The sequence below is a fragment of the Ascaphus truei genome, chromosome 1 (genome assembly GCF_040206685.1).
Source record: "Ascaphus truei isolate aAscTru1 chromosome 1, aAscTru1.hap1, whole genome shotgun sequence".
In the NCBI taxonomy this organism is placed as follows: Eukaryota; Metazoa; Chordata; class Amphibia; order Anura; family Ascaphidae; genus Ascaphus; species Ascaphus truei.
Window position 1 is genome coordinate 405,301,356 of NC_134483.1, and position 17,996 is coordinate 405,319,351.

Below are 17,996 nucleotides of genomic sequence, written 5' to 3' on the forward strand. Positions count from 1 at the left end.
TGGTTGCTACAGAAACAAAAAAATACTTGTTACATTATAATACATTAAAAATGTAATTTAGAGTTAAAAAAAAGTGCTACAAGTATTTTCTCATAGTACAGAACCGATGTATTAAAAAAAACACACATGTAGGATATTTCTTGGTCTGCAGCTTTAAGTGTTCTATTTTTTTCAATATGTTTACATAATCTTAGCTTCAATGTTTTGCTATACCTATACTTGTACCCTCTTGCTTTTCACAGGGCCTCTCTTTCGGTTCAGTTGGTCTCTGCCACACATCAAACTGCTGAAATCACCCCCTCACAGCCCATATCACTGAAACTGCCTTCCTACCACTGGTCACCAACCACCCATGCCAAGCATCTTCAAATCTCAACTAGAAGCGCATACCTAATCTCCACATTGTACAAGGATCTTCCTAATCACAGACGTAGGAGATGTGATTGCTTCTGTTATTTGACGCATTGCGCCAATGGTGGCTTGATATTTGACCCACGCCACTGAATCAAATGGTAACGTGGGACATTTCCTTAACACCTACAATATTTAATATATATTTTTTAATGCAATGAAAGGCCCTGCGCTCTTCCCCACAGCAATAAAACGGATTGCCGGGGGAGAGAGCACTCCTCGTCGACATCCCCGCGTAATGTGACGCGTTGTCATAACAATGTGTGGTCACATGACTTTGCAAAGTCATGGCGACGCGGCGTCATATGAGGTTGCGACGTCAATGGGGAGGGCTGGTAAAAACTGCACCCCCCAATCAGAATGTCTGATGTCACCCCTGGTGTTAACGCTTATGGGCTGGTATTAACTTTTCCCACTTTTCCCACTGTTTTTGATAATGACTGGAGCAATTACATATTAACATTGTGTACCACCTACATCGAAATTTGCATTACGCCCCTATAATGGTGACTGTGTTGTTCAAATATAAATCAATATAAAAGGGCCAGTAGGGGTTTTATGTATTTAATTAACAAGAATTATTCATATAAACATTGTTTCAAGACAAAGCAAAGTCTGAAAAAAACCTGAAGTTGAAAACATAAATAACAAAAAACCACACGCACAAAAATAATACTTCATTTTTTTTTTGTAGCAATAAATGATATTAAATAACAGTATGGGTGGAAAATAAGAAAATAGCATTGTACATGAAACATGCCTGTACATACTTTACATAAACCTCTCACAGGAGAAGAAAAACCTTTAGATTTGAATGCACAAGCTGTGCTGGTCAGCGTATTTTATTTAGTTGACATTATCTGCACCTGGGTGACTTTCCAGTATATGCTGGGGTTCTGAAGGCACTGCTTAGAAGAAAAGGACAGACTGAATGCTGACAGGAAACCAATGAATAAGACATTGCGCACACATGTATACTGGCTTCAACAGCGGCAAGTTGCCTGGTGACATTCTTGTAAAAATAGCAAATTACCCCTGATTTCAAATGTTTAATGGAAAAAAAAATCTTTTATTAAGGCAAACTGCTTTAAGAGAAATAATAATATAAAAAACAGTGCTAGCTATTGTACAAAATTCAACATATAACAAGTTCTCATTTAACGTTTTAATCAATGTAATCAAAATCTTCTGGTATGCCAAACGTTTTATCGATCTTACTCTCTTCAAATCCAAACTTTTTCTTGGCCCACGATTTTACTGCAAATATGTTATCTGTGAAAAAAGATGAGACAGAATGAATGGGAAAACATGACAGTATTAGTGACCTGCATGTGGAACGCAATACAATGTATTTTTTAATCCAGTTTCTTTGCATTCAGGTTACATATAAAGGACGTGTATGAAAAGATAGTTGCAGCTTGTCTACGAAGACTGAACAGTGGACCACATAAGAGCAGCTTGAATGGCAGGAACCTGTGGGTGTGTGTTGCAGATCTAGGTGCATGTCCCACTTTTACAGGGTAAAATACAAGTTTACATACTATTACATAAACATCAAAAGCAAATCTTGATAGTCTCCACCCCGAGATTGAAATTGAAAAGCATTTACACACGTTTACACGTGGTTATTTAAGTAATAATCCCAGAAGAACAGGGCATTACTGGCCAATAATGCCCTGGCTGGAAGAGTTGCGAAGCCGAGGGACTTTAACCCAGCCAGTAATGCCCTGTTCTGAGGGGATTATTACTATTATAGGCTAAATGTAGGCTTATTTAATTATTTTTTTTCATAAACAATATACATTTTTGTAGTCATATTGATTTTTATTAGCATGATTGTCTACATTCTTATGCTTTTACTGCAAGTTTATTAAAAGGAAATTGTACATACACAGCCCTCCTCCACCATCTACCCCCACTGACACACACACACACACACACACACACACACACACACACACACACAGCTGCCCCCTCTATATCCACAAAACACACCAGCAGCCTGCCCCCTCTACACCAACTGCAGCTCCCATGTAAACCCACACACTGCAGACACACACACACACACACACACACACACACACACACACACACACAAATCACTGCACCCCTCCTCTACCCAAAAAACACACACTGCTTCCCCCTCCTCTGCACCTACAAAACACACATTGCAGAGCCACACACACAAATCAACAGAACAGACTCTGCCACCTCTACATCCGCAAAAACACACACCAGCAGCCCCCTCCCTACACCCACTGCAGCCCCCTTGTAAACCAACACACTGCAGACACACACACCAACAAAAAACTCTGCAACCCTCCTCCACCCACAAATCACACACTGCAGCCCCCCTCTACACCCACAAAACACACACCAACAGAAGATACACACACACACCAATAAAACACTCTGCTGCCTTTCTCCTCACTCTCCTGTGCGGAGCTCTCTGCAGGCAGTGTGGGGGAGGAGTCAGTTCCTTGCTGCTGCCTCCTGTCCAATCACTTCCCCTGTCTAAGTGCAAATCTCACTCTCTGTGAATGAGAACTGAAAGCTGATTGGCTGAAAAACTTGGCAAGGTGCCAAAAATTCCAGGCCATTACTGATTGGATAATACCCGGAATTTTAACCAATCAGAGAGCAGGGATTGCAATAATGCCTGGAATTTAACAGCTTTAGCCTAGCTCATCAAATAAAAAACAATAGGTAGCGCTAACAATAATATTAACAATACACATACAGTACACTTAAAATTAAATAAAATTAAATAATTAATAAAGTATAGCAGCCTAGATACACCTCTGACCCCTAGTCAGACAAGAGTAATGGTACTGGAATGGTATCAATGGCGCTGAACACAATAGAACGATAAATAAATAAATAAATATACAACCAGATAGAATTGAGGGATGATCTCAGCCAGCGTTGATCAAACATGAAATAAGAAAAAGAAATACATAGTGTAATACTGTTGAGACACTAAAACAACAGACAAACAAAAACTGACAATGTTGCTGAACCACACAGTAGACTAAAAAAGATGAATTTAATACATTATAAAAACATACAGTACAATTAAGCAAAGTTAAAGGACCCAAACGATATCTGTCCGAATTGCCCGCTTACCGAAGCCAAGATGTTAAACCGCAGTGGATATTTTAGAGAGTATCCCCTCTCACAGTGGCTGGCACAGCTCCCAGATTGGTTTCCGGTATTCGCCGCGTGTTAGAGTTAGCAATGGAGGACGCGTTCATCCACGCTGTCGCAGGGGCAGGAAAACACTGTCTGGATGTTTGGCAGTACGGGCATGCGCAGAGGCGGCCGACACAGTGTTGATGGAACCACGAACTCCCCTACTCCTCGCGGTCGCGTGTGCTCCAATGGCGGCAAATTCAAAAGATGCTTCTGAGTCACAGAGCCGCACGGCAGGGCTGGCAATGGGTAACGGCAGCTGATGGCAACGCAGGGATATCGGGGACCACCCAACGCGTTTCGGAAGCTACTGCCTCCTTCCTCAGGGGTAAATTGAATTTACTTTATTCAATTTACCCGAGGAAGGAGGCAGTAGCTTCCGAAACGCGTTGGGTGGTCCCCGATATCCCTGCGTTGCCATCAGCTGCCGTTACCCATTGCCAGCCCTGCCATGCGGCTCTGTGACTCAGAAGCATCTTTTGAATTTGCCGCCATTGGAGCACACGCGACCGCGAGGAGTAGGGGAGTTTGTGGTTCCATCAACACTGTGTCGGGCGCCTCTGCGCATGCCCGTACTGCCAAACATCCAGACAGTGTTTTCCTGCCCCTGCGACAGCGTGGATGAACGCATCCTCCATTGCTAACAACTCTAACACGCGGCGAATACCGGAAACCGATCTGGGAGCTGTGCCAGCCACTGTGAGAGGGGATACTCTCTAAAATATCCACTGCGGTTTAACATCTTGGCTTCGGTAAGCGGGCAATTCGGACAGATATCGTTTGGGTCCTTTAACTTTGCTTAATTGTACTGTATGTTTTTATAATGTATTAAATTCATCTTTTTTAGTCTACTGTGTGGTTCAGCAACATTGTCAGTTTTTGTTTGTCTGTTGTTTTAGTGTCTCAACAGTATTACACTATGTATTTCTTTTTCTTATTTCATGTTTGATCAACGCTGGCTGAGATCATCTCTCAATTCTATCTGGTTGTATATTTATTTATCGTTCTATTGTGTTCAGCGCCATTGATACCATTCCAGTACCTAGATCATCAAATATCGCACAGGAAATTCATGGCTGCAGAAGGAACCACAACACAGCTGCATTTATATAATGTTTTGAGCATCACAGAACACATGAAATTATAAAAATAGCAGACATTGGACTCATCTACACATTTCATATTTTACCAACAGGTAGTACAGTATAACTCTGCATTGTGTACATTTCCAGCTGGTTTTAGGAAAAAGTCTGTAACTTTTTTGAAGATGTTGGGAAGGGAATGTATCTTATTTTGAAGGTAGAATCCCTTCTCAAAAGCTTGGTTACAGTAAAGTAAAATACTCAAATATCTAGTACCTGTTCCAATTCGTCTTTATGTGCACTAAATCACAACCATTGTTTCCTATGGAGCAATAGTCAGTGTTTCTGTCGGCAAAAATATAAAAATCACAAATATCTCAAGATTTTGTCAGTATAAAAAAAGAAAGGTATGACTAACTATACTTCGTTTAAAAGACCTTAACATTAACAAAGCAAAATGTGTCTTTCCATGTCACAGTATTTAAAGGCGCAATCCTTGCTATTGTAATATTTAGGATGCTGTATTGTGGTAACTTTGATAGTGTTACCTACTCTAATCAATTATAATAATGGAAAAGAGTTGTAAATCAAAAACATGAAAACCGAAGGGCTACTTTAAAGCTGCAGTTCAGTCTTTTTTTTTTAATTTATTTTTTTACTTCAATAGTTTTATGTGTGCAATCTCTAATTACCTAAAGAACTGTATAGCTGCAGGTCAATTCTTTCTCCATGTATTGATTGGCAAAATTTGGTGACATCATTAGTGAAGGGATCTGTTTTTCTTCTGCTTCTTTCTCTCAGTGGAAGCTCATGAATATTCATGAGCACTCCTGCACTGACATGTGCTAGAGGGAGGGCAGTGCTGACAAAGGGGTGTGCCAGGGCTTGTGACAGGACATGAAGGGGCAGTGCCTTAGCAAATGCTTGTTAAAATAGAATACTAGAAAATTGGTCTTTCAAAGTTGTTTTTTTTAAAACAGAAAATGCTAAAGGTATTTTTTCTCACTACAGAACTGATTTATTAAAAAAAAAACAGACATGCAGGATATTGACTGAACTGCAGCTTTAAGGAGGTGTTACATGATGCGTGCGCAGAAATAGGAAGAGGGCAATTGCAGAGCGCCAAGCTAAATGCGGCTGAAAAAATGCTAATACGTCACTATCACAATAGCACCAAAATGTTGTCACTACCTAATGGGGACTGGCACTCCTAGGGACCCATGACATAGTGACTTACAGATCATTATGCCGAATGGAGGGTTTTTCTGCCGCATAGCTGGCATCATGCGTTTCTTGCAAAATGGCCCCCGTGGTCACATGACCCCTCCGGCACTGATAGGTCAAACACCTTCACTAGCAAGGAAGTCGACAGCAAATTGCAGCAGAACGGTTAAAATGTCATTCTAATTTTGCTGAACTTCCTTAAAGAACTTTCCCTCGTCCCCGGTTTAATCAGGAAACAGTGCAGCCATAGTGCTGATCACAAGTATGTGCGTGCACACGTGTGTTTGGCTACATTACAGCAGGCATGCCATAAGCAAATCACACTCACCTGTCCACCGGTTCGCAGCTTCTTTGGCCACTTTGTTTGCTTGACCTAGAAAAAGATTACACATACAATGACTATTTACAGTTACTCGCTTACTGCTGGGCCACATTCACTTTGTTTCTCATATTCATTTGAAAATATCTTTTTTAGATTAGGGCCTGAAAGTACATTGGCACATATTTACTAAGCAGTGCTACGCCACACAACACTTTCCCAACATGTGTTTGTAAATATGGTCTTTTACAGTGGTGGTCTCCAACCTTGTACCTTTAGGCTACGCTTATAGTGACGGCGACGGTGATGACTTCCAGCGATCGCGTCCAATCCGTCGCGCCGCACTTACTATAAGCGAACGCGACGGCGGCAATGCATTTGTTTCGCCGCGACGACACCGTCACTATAAGCGCAGCCTAAGAGGACAAGGCACCAAAAAAACAAATTAGAGGACAGGTTAATAATATGAAAGGTTGACATTTTAAACATGCTACCATATGTATAAATAAAACTATTTCAAAAGGACACTGAGATATTATTCATTACTACAATATTAGATTTTTTTATTAACCTTAAACTACAAAATCAACATAAAAAGGAAAGTTCCCTGGCAAAATGCTTACAGTATTTATGCGAAGTCTGTGGTTGCTTCATGATAATTATATTTTTAATACAAGGTTTAAATTGGCAAACTGCTACTCTGAAGCATGCTCGAGCATCCAATTGATTTCTGCCTCTTAGTAAAGCCGAGAAGCCACTATCACACCGGTGGGTAGAGGGAAATGGCATGATTCTTTTTTTAATGCAAACGTCACTTCGTTCGGGATATTCAGGTCTAATCTGGATCCGAAAACTTGCTAATGATACCGTGTTTTCAAAAATTATTTTAAAAGATTCATCCCTTGCCAAGACTAGCCATTTATCTTCCTCTGCAGTTTTTACTGTGGTTTGTTTAACTGGAGCAAAAGGATTTCTTATCCATTCGCAACCTTCTCGTGGATGTCCACACAGACAGAAAAATATGTTTCGCGGTTTTCTAGAAATAGAATTGAAATGTTACTCAATTATGTGGCTCAATTGAACCATGCAAATTTCAGCTGCAAAATTGGAAAGAAAATGTGAAAGAGTAGAAAACATATCAAAGTTTTGTTCTCGGAATTCGGGAATTCCAAATGTCAATTTTCGCTTTCAACTCTTCAATTTTATTTGCCAAGTGGAATATTTTGCCTTGAAGTGATAGATTTGTTTGGAATTCTTAATGCGTTGAATCTGTTACGTATGCACGTGCTGTAAGCCAGATAGGATCACGTGCGAGATCTTTAAAAAAAAAAAGCCCCAAGAAAGTACAAAAGGCTGCCAGTTTGTCACACAGTTCCAAAACGCTTTCTAAAACTTGTCCTACTGACAACCAGCGAACCTCTGCATGTAGCAATGATTTATTGTGTTCTGAACCCACATCCTGACACAGAGACGGAAACAAGCGAGAATGGAGTGCGCTGGATTTAACGTCATTTACCATTTTTACTGTTTCAGTAAGAACTTTGTTGAGAGCTAGTGGCCTCTTCTTTGTTTTATTCATCAAAAACAGTTAGCCACAATGAGTGAATACGCAGTCAGGAGCTATAGCTTTCATTTTTGCTACTAATCCTGAATGTCAGCCTGTCATGATTGCAGATCCACCTGTTCATGCTCCTATGCAGGAGCGCCACCGGATCTCATTTTTTTGTTGTTGTTTATACGTATATCGTGGAGAGCCTTGAAAATTGCCAAGCTGGTAAAGTTGGTAGGGAGTGAAACGCTGCAAAGCAATTCCTTTTTAAGATCCCCCCTCATGTTCATAACCAACATACGCGAAGAATCGCAACATGTGAAATATATGTGGATTCATCAATCTGTAAAGAATAATTACTCGTTTTTATTTCTCGAATAAGCCGATCGTCAATGTCCTCTGCCACATCATTAATTCATCTGCAAATTGCATTGCTAGAGACAGGCACGCTTACTTTATTTACGCCGGCTGCGCCTAATATTTCACCACATACACCCATTGATACAGCAATTGAAAATGTTTTTCTATTTTATTATTGTGTTATATGAAGTGCCACTTTGTAGGAAGATCTTAAAGATGTGGCATTGGTGTGGGAAACTTATGATAATATCATGAGATATATATATTTTTTAACTTTTTATTTATTTGCAGTTTTCAAATGCGGTACAGAAAAACAAAATGGGGACAATAGTGGAACACAGTGCAAAAACACCAACAAATACAGCATGGAACTAACATTACGTTTATTTGTGCGAACATGGTGATGAGATAAATCATAATCCAGACATTGACAATATACTTAAATAATAACAAACCAAATAAATATCATTGGGGGGAGGGCAGAAGAGGAAAAGTGACCTTTGTTTTTTTTTGTTACAATTTTTTTTGTTTTAAATATATTATTATTTTTACTTTTTTGTGCTCTGGTCTCCCGAATTCCTTTGCTAGGGGCAGGCCTTACTAAGGTAGCTGTTACCTCCGTTTCCAGCCTCCAGAGCAAACCATGGACCCCAGGTCTGGATGTAATTGTGGCATTTCTCCCTCATAAAGGCTGTGAGTTTTTCCATTACAGACATGTGCCATACCCTGCGCTTTACCATAGCTAGGGTAGGAGCGTCTTGTTTTTTCCTGGATGCCGCAATGCAGCATCTTGTGGCTGACATAATATGAGTGATTAGGTTGGCAGGGGCTCTTGGGATATCCGGGACTGGTTTGCCAAAAGGGCCATCCGGGAATTGGGTCTCAGATTAACATCTAACAGCCCATTTATAAGTTGGAAAACCTGTCTCCAAAGGGGGGCCAACTTCAGGCATCCCCACCAAATATGTGACATCGAGCCATTTTGGCCACCACCTCTGAAACAAGGTCGGTGAATGGGAGTTATATATGGCATTGAGCCTGACCGGAATCATACAGTATACGAGCGGAATAGTAATTTGTAAGTTCTCCTTAATGACAGTACATATCGAACTCTTTGCTGCGGCTTCCCAGATATTTGCACAGACATATTTACGATCTGCTCCAGAGCTGATTAAAATATGATAGGGCGGATATCATGCCCTTTTCCATATATCGATTACTAAATAGAGATTCAAAATATATGGATGTAGGGGCATTATAATAGTGCGACAAAATGTTTTAACTGTAGGTAGTGGAATATTTCTGAGGGAGGTAGGCTTCTCTTCTCTTGTAATTCCGGGAATTATATTATCCCAGTACCTGAAAACAGATCTCCAACTCTTGTGATATCGGCAGCCTTCCAGGCCTGGAAGGCTCCCGCAGCTATCGCCGGGTTATCAAAGAGCGGATCATAGTGGAACATTTCTCTGTGAGTTTAAATTTCAGGCAGTCCCACAATGTCAGTGATTGATCACTGGATGGGATAGAGTGCTTGGCGGTCTACTTGTTTTGGTTAGCCAGAGGAGGGACTCAGTGTTAGCTGGTTAGGACTCAACATTTTCCATGTCCACCCATCCTCTTGATTGTGTCTTAGAGTTCCATAATAGGATCCGACTCAGCTGGGAAGCCTGGTAATATCTCAGGAGATTTGAGAGCGCTAGCCTGACAAATTCTGTGGGTCTAAAGAGGACCTCTTTCTTAACCCTTGGTCGTTCGCTGTTCCAAACAAATTTCGTAATATGGGATTGGAGGTCTTTAAGCTCTCTGACTGGAATCTTTAAAGGAAGAGTTAAAAAAAAACATAATGCGTGGAGGAGATTCATCTTGACAGATACTATTTTACCGATCCATGACGTACTGTATTTGCCCCAGGATTCTAGATCGTTCTTCACATTCTTAATTAATTTGGGATAGTTTAATTTGTATAAAGTTTCATATGACCTAGTGATATTAATTCCAAGATTGGGAATATAGTGTGATTGGCATAAAAAAATCGAAATTGAGTTTGATTGTGTCATTGGGCGAGTTAACAGCAAGGGCCAGTGACTTGGTGTGGTTAATTTTAAAACCAGATACGGCTCCATAGCTTTCGAGAATTTGGTAAAGGTTTGGGAGAGAAGTTAAAAGTCGTGAGGGTACGAATCTTTTCCTATGGTCACCCCTGATATGCTAGGATTTGACCTGATGGTGGCTGCTAGATGTTCAAATCGAGAGTGCGAATAGCAATGGGGACAGGGGACATCCCTGTCTTGTGCCATTGATTATTTTGAGTTTTTTTGGAGATAAGGTCGCACATCTAACTCTAGCGGAGGGATATTGGTAGAGGCCTTGGACAGCTTGTAGGAATTTACAGGTGAAACCAATATGTTTTAATACAGAGAATAGAAAGCCCCAATTAAGTCTATCAAAAGCCTTCTCGGTGTCTAGAGATTTCTGGTGGGAATGAAGCTCTGATCGTGGTGCACCAGATACGACATGAACTCGTTCAACTGGTTGGTCAGTTTTTTGGTAAAACACCTCAGAGCTGTGTTTATAAGGGAGATATGTCGATAGCTTGCGCAATTTGTGGGGCCTTTCCCTTTAAGAATCACCACAATATTAGCTGAAGACATTGTGTCTGGAATTTCACCTTCCATAAATGTATTAAAGAGGATAGTCAGTTGTGGGGTGATAATCTTGGAAAAAATTGTATAATACATATTGGAAAAACAGAGAGGGGTAACACCTAGGTCATGCCTTAGTTGGAGGACTTTACTAAAAATTAGAATATCATGTGACGTCATCTACACTGCATAATAGGAGATACAAATCTGTCGCCATTGCGATTATACAAGTCAAACCGTACCACACACTACATGGGTAAGAGGCGCCAAGGACAGATATCCAAGACGGTCAATAATTAGTCTTGTTACATCTGTCATAATCGCCTGAATCTATTGATATGACTCACGTGTTTCTAAGTATTAGAGAAATTAAGTGTTTATATTAAACATCTTTTTAAGAGTTTTTTTTTTCTCACTCGTAAAACCGTCAATCTACCAGCTGATTTATGACAGAGGTGGGCTTATGTGATTTTCAATGGAAGAAGAATGGTATATAGGACTTGTCCTGGAGTTCTGAAATGAGAATTCAACAGAGGTGTGTGTTTAGGATCAAACGTGGATTTTCATGTTTCTACACCAGTGACCTCTCTGGGGGGAAAACCTATGACATATGGTAATTCACTGTATAGGGATTTTTGTTTTATCCTGTTATTTTAAGAAACAGTTTTGCATTTATTGTAACTATGTTCTTGTAATCTAAACACTATATATATATATATTTATATATAAAAACATTTAATAAGTGATGCTTTGGGACTCCGACGAATGAACTGTTGCTCACTCTGTTAAGTGTAATTTACATTTTCAGATCACATTTTGCTACAACAGATTTTTGTGTGTTAAGTGTACAGTTTTTTCTATAATAAACAGTGACCCCGAGACCCTGGCAGATGTATATTAATGACATATTTTGCATACTTCTCAGGTGGTGACAGTGGATCGGAATGATTGCAAATGAGTAAAGGTTTAATATTAACGCATTGAATGTACATTGCGCAGGAGATAGGTGAGTTGGCTAGAGTAGACGTGTGTATTAACCCTTGTTGCATATCAAAGTCACATGCTCACAGGTGTACCATACGTGACAGAAACATTGAAGATTTATTTGTTAGTTTCCTTTAATTCACCACGTTTTCACTCAAAATATTCTGGTGGTTTTGATATATGATCGGCTTGTTTAACTTTTAAGTGTCCCGATAATGTATCGATAATTTTGACTGTTTCATTGCATCATTTTAAATAATTTATCCGCAAATAACCCACTGAGGTTGTGGTACAGCATTTCATTCATTTATGTGAAACCGAGTTTGCTATAAGCTTTGTCGTATTTGCGCGTGAAGTCTTTTTGGCATTCTCTAGCTAGAATAGTTTTTATCATGCATACTCACAATTGTATTTTCCTCAATTGTAACATTTTCTTTGCCACAATTAGCACTTCTTGTCATAAATTGAAAAATGGAACTTTGTTTGGACATCATTTACAATTAACTATCAACAATTACTAAATAGCACAAAATGTTGTTAAAAACTGTGACGCACAACAGAACCAAAATGTACGCAACGTTGATGGATGGTCTCATGTTAAGTGTACACGTACAAGGCAGCGCATTAAGTGAGATGAGACAAAAGATGTGAACACAATCGTAAAGGTTATTTTGCCTTGCAAAATAACAGGGAGTTATGGAGACTGTATATTCATTTCTGTGGTACTGTTTTTGGTGTAGGCGGAAACAACGTGTATGCCTGCGAACCAGACAAAATTCTGTTACGGACCACTGCCTTACAGAATATTCAACTAAAAGGGCTGTATGGTGTCTCCTAGCACAGATGTCTTATGGAGTAACCTGTCGAAGTCAAACCATTTATGGCCCATTGAACTGTATGATCCGTAAGGTGTCCTCCAGCATGTAAGGAGCCTTCAGGAGTAACACGTCTTAGAAAATGTAGCCCTTTGTGTCATACCATGGAGGATGTACTACTTTTGCAATGCTTGCACGAATAGCCGAAAAAAGGAAGCTACAGTGATTCCGAAGATGCAACAATAGGAATAATTCTTACCAATTTACTATGGCCATATGCAACAACTAACTGGTCTATATAGTTTTACATGGGCATGAAATGCAGCATTGAGGCAGTTAGAAGAGAATATAGATTTATTTTTAGGTATATCATATTTGTTAACATAAGAGTAATTTGATGCATAAGAATGAAAGTCTCTAGTGCAGAAGGGAATCACAAAACTGAAAATAGAATGAGATTAGTTATGGATCAATTTGCAATTTAAAGAGAACTGGAAATCAGTTCCTAATTGATCAATAAATGTCATTTGTGGATTTTTTTTATTTCTGATCACTGTCGTGTCTCAGGTTAACAATATCTCGCCTGAAACTGTCAGATCAACGCAGAATAAAACATCCTGAGATACTGAAATGCAAAAAGATGAATAACGACTTAAAATTGTGAACACTTCGTTAAAATATATATTCTGAATAAATATGTAAGAAATAGTTCCCTTTTCTGTAAAAAGCCAGATCTGGTTTTACATCCAACATGTCATCAAATGCATCAGACATGTAATACTGTACTTCTAATCCCACTTAGTGCTGCATGAAACCACACAGCATAGGGGAGACGTTGATGGTTAACTTCAGAACTGTAGTGGCAGCAATGGTGTAGCATTTCAATTAATTCAGCTCCTACATTTGCACGCCATAAATTATTTTAGAAGAGATATGACAGTTGACCTTTGAGCAGAAGCTTACTGATAACCAGCCAGTAATGAAAGTGAATCCCATTTCTTTTTTCTTCCTCCCATGATGAGCGAACAGCAAGATTATAGGATTAACTCAGTCTGTGCAGTTACGCCGTTTGGTATTTGCCATTACAAATTGTGCTGTACAAATTATTCCATTATTCATTTTTTTTTTAATCTGTATATTGCCTAGCAATGTTTTTGTAATTTCTCTACGAACTGCAGATGATGAAAGAATCCCCAAGTTCACAAGCTATGTATTGTACTGATGGTACATTTGACATCTCCTCACCTGAACCCTGGTTTCTACGAGTTTCCATATATACAAGATTAGAAATACCCAGTGTATTCTGCTGGCTCGTGTTGCAGAATTCCAGTCCCTTCTTTTGTCCCTGCTACTGCTAACACGAGGAACCCACAAAGACTTTTATTAGCATGAAAGCTTCCTCTGTTGATCTACACCAGGCCTGCACAACTCGTAAAGTGAGAAGGGCCGAAATGCTCCAAGGAAAAAAAAAATTGGGCCGCACGGGTAAAATCATCATCATCATCATCATCATCATCCTCATATCTCCCCCAGAACCCCTCACTATCAACCTTTGCGATACTCCCCATCTATCTCTCATACCCCCATCTCTCCCCCTCACCCACACACATAATACTCCCTCTCCACAAACACACAATACCCCCTGCACACCACACACATCCCACTCCCCCTGCACCTCACATCCTTCTCCCCCCCTGCACCTCACATCACTCTCCCCCCCTGCACCTCACATCACTCTCCCCCCCTGCACCTCACATCACTCTCCCCCCTGCACCTCACATCACTCTCCCCCCCCCTGCACCTCACACCACTCTCCCCCCCTGCACCTCACACCACTCTCCCCCCTGCACCTCACACCTCTCCCCCCCTGCACCTCACACCACTCTCCCCCCCTGCACCTCACACCACTCTCCCCCCCTGCGCCTCACACCACTCTCCCCCCTGCGCCTCACACCACTCTCCCCCCCTGCGTCACACACCTCTCTCCACCCCTGCGCCACACACCACTCTCCCCCCCTGCGCCACACACCACTCTCCCCCCCTGCGCCTCACACCACTCTACCCCCCTGCGCCTCACACCACTCTCCCCCCTGCTCCTCACACCACTCTCCCCCCTGCGCCTCACACCACTCTCCCCCCCTGCGCCTCACACCACTCTCCCCCCCTGCGCCTCACATCACTCTCCCCCCCTGCGCCTCACATCACTCTCCCTCCCTGCGCCTCACATCACTCTCCCTCCCTGCGCCTCACATCACTCTCCCCCCTGCGCCTCACATCACTCTCCCCCCCTGCGCCTCACATCACTCTCCCCCCCTGCGCCTCACATCACTCTCCCCCCCTGCGCCTCACATCACTCTCCCCCCCTGCGCCTCACATCACTCACCCCCCCTGCGCCTCCAACCACCCTCCCCCCCTGCACCTCCAACCACCCTCCCCCCCTGCACCTCCAACCACCCTCCCCTGCACCTCCAACCACCCTCCCCTGCACCTCCAACCACCCTCCCCTGCACCTCCAACCACCCTCCCCTGCACCCCAATGACCCCCCCTGCACCTCCAACCACCCCCCCTGCACCTCCAACCACCCTCCCCTGCACCCCAATGACCCCCCCTGCACCTCCAACCACCCTCCCCTGCACCTTCAATCACCCCCCTCTGCACCTCCAATCACCTCCCCTGCACCTCCAATCACCCCCCTGCAACTCCAATCACCCCCCCGCACCTTCAATCACCCCCCCTGCATCTTCAATCACCCCCCCCTGCACCTTCAATCACCCCCCCCTACACCTTCAATCACTTCCCCCCCTGCACCTTCAATCACCCCCCCTGCACCTTCAATCACCCCCCCCTGCACCTTTAATCACCGACCCTGCACCTTCAATCACCCCCCCTGCACCTTCAATCACTCCCCCCCCCTGCACCTTCAATCACTCCCCCCCCCTGCACCTTCAATCACCCCTGTATCTCACCCCATGCACCTCACATCACCCTTCCGGCACCTCACCTCCCCTTCAACCTCACCTCCCCTGCACCTCACCCCCCTGCACCTCACATCACCCTTCCGGCACCTCACCTCCCCTGCACCTCACCTCCCCTGCACCTCACCTCAATGCACCTCACATCACCCCCGGGACCGCGGGAAATCGCCACCATTTTTTTTTTAAATTTATTTTTTTAAATCTCATCGCGGGCCGCACAGAGAGGCCGGGCGGGCTGCATGCGGCCCGCGGGCCGTATGTTGTGCAGGCCTGATCTAAAGGTAGCAGAACCATCTATTCTAGAGACTGCAAATGATGACTTACGAATTTCTTCGATAACATCTGGGTCACATTCTTTGTATTTCTCCAATTCTGCCCTAAATTGCTCTCTTTGCTGTGTCAGGGATGCGTGCTCCTTTGCTAATCTGGATCGCTCCTCCTGTGAATACATAATTTAATTTAGGAGTAAAACAAGGTGCCAAATAAATGTAAGCAGCAATCGCAGACGCTCCCCATTTTTCCCCTCCCCAAGAGCTGAACCATGCAATTTTAAGATTAGCAGACCACCCAGTCCTGTAATACTAACCAGTGAAGGTACCAGCATTTCATTTCCCTTCTGGTTAATAAATCTCCTGTGTCTCGCGGGCCAAAAAAAAGCAACAACAATATTCTTGCTGGTTCCAATTGGATGGCCATTTAAACCCCACCGGAAAACCAGGAAGTGATACCGGTACCTTCACCGGCAAGTATCTCGGGATCCGGGAGGTCCGCGTAACTGAAAATAGCACTGTTCATCTCCGGGGACCACCCATTTCCCATCCTGTTATAAAGAAAAATAAATGCTGGGAGAGGGAAAGATGGGATTTGCTGCATTAAAGCAGCAATCCTACATCCCACCTCCTTTTCCCCATCTCTTGTCTCTTATTTGTATATGTAAAGTATGTGACAATGTATATTTCGACATTCTTATCTAAGCTGGCAATCGTTTGGTGCTCCTGTTATAAATGAGGAAAAATCCTGATTGTGTGAATAACATAATTGGCGCCTTTCAGTTACAATCAATCCTCCTGTCAGTGTAACTCAGCAGCTACAATGTATCCTGATATTACTAAGGTAACATTATCTATTGTTACAGGTTTTGTTTTTTGTAACTTAAATTTTATTTTCAATATACATCAACACAATGTAACATACATCCAATACATGACATTTGTTGACATCCAATACATTAAGTCCAGAACGCAATTAATAAATGTAACTGAATTAAAGGGAAAACAAAATGAACTTGAAGATGTGGGGGAATGGGGGATACATGTACCTCAACTCCGGGTCTATTTCGTCTCTAATCTCAAACCCTTCCACTCTTGTGAGTATATGTTTGTTACTCTAGACCCTTTTGTGGTCCTCCCAGTTTCTGCTTTAGTATATATTAAATGGATGTACCCCGCCAACAGCTCCGAACAGTCATCGAATTAGAACGCACCTGGACCTATCATTGCATAATTGTGGTCATACTCACCCCTTGTAGGTCTGATTGGGCTAGCCATGGCTGCCAAACTTTTTGGAATTTGGTGCCTGTATAATTTACCAGGCTTGTGAGCTTCTCCATCCGACAGACAAACCACATTTTGTTTCAAATTTTTTGTGACTACTGGAGAATCCTTTTGTTTCCACAATGCTGCGATCTCGCACCTCGTTGCTATATGTACAATAAGCTTGTTTTCTTCTCTGGACAGTTGCTGGGCTGGCCTGCTTAGCAGGAACAGCCATGGATCAAACGGGATCTCGAGGTCCAAAATCCTCTGTAGCTAAATATGAATTTCCTTTCTGAGGGGCTGAGTTCGAGGGCAAGACCATAGCAGCATGTGCAACAAGTCTGCTTGGTCTCCACAGTGCTTAGGGCACAATGGGGAGTACCCTGCAATAAATTTAGATCATTTTAATGGAGTGAGATACCATCTCATCATTACTTTATATGCGCCTCCTTCAGGGATGTACAGATTGAACTCTTTGCTGCGCCATAAATATCTCATCCCAATCTGCTGTCTCCAGGGTTTCCCCTAGGACCACCCCCCATTGGGAAGTGAACTGCAAGGGTTGCGAGTAGTCCCATCTAGAACAGATTACAGGCATACCCCGGTTTAAGGACACTCACTTTAAGTACACTCGCGAGTAAGTACATATCGCCCAGCAGGCACACGGCAGCTCACGCATGCGCCTGTAAGCACATTCTGAACAGCAATACCGGCTCCCTACCTGTACCGAAGCTTTGCGCAAGCGGGGAGACTATAGAGCCTGTTACAAATGCGTTATTTACATCAGTTATGCAAGTATATAACGATTGCAGTACAGTACATGCATCAATAAGTGGGGAAAAGGTAGTGCTTCACTTTAAGTACATTTTCGCTTTACATACATGCTCCGGTCCCATTGCGTACGTTA

The 17,996-nt window shown here is 42.4% G+C and overlaps 1 protein-coding gene and 1 long non-coding RNA gene across 3 annotated transcripts in view; one reads left to right on the forward strand and one right to left on the reverse strand.

Annotated features, from left to right (window-relative positions):
• Window positions 1-13,323, forward strand: part of LOC142502376 (uncharacterized) — a 16,255-nt gene extending 2,932 nt beyond the window's left edge. The window contains exons 2-5 of the long non-coding RNA XR_012803751.1: window positions 243-512; window positions 1,791-1,931; window positions 11,705-11,785; window positions 12,504-13,323. This is a non-coding gene — a long non-coding RNA (uncharacterized LOC142502376). The remainder of the gene's footprint in view (window positions 1-242; window positions 513-1,790; window positions 1,932-11,704; window positions 11,786-12,503) is intronic.
• MND1 (meiotic nuclear divisions 1) overlaps window positions 960-17,996 on the reverse strand; it is an 87,148-nt gene continuing 70,111 nt past the window's right edge. For both annotated transcript variants that reach the window (XM_075613233.1, XM_075613222.1), the window contains 3 exons: window positions 15,879-15,993; window positions 6,238-6,282; window positions 960-1,683 (listed from right to left, as the gene is read on the reverse strand). In XM_075613233.1, coding sequence (XP_075469348.1) covers window positions 1,577-1,683; window positions 6,238-6,282; window positions 15,879-15,993 — 267 coding nt within the window. In that variant the 3' untranslated portion in view covers window positions 960-1,576. The remainder of the gene's footprint in view (window positions 1,684-6,237; window positions 6,283-15,878; window positions 15,994-17,996) is intronic.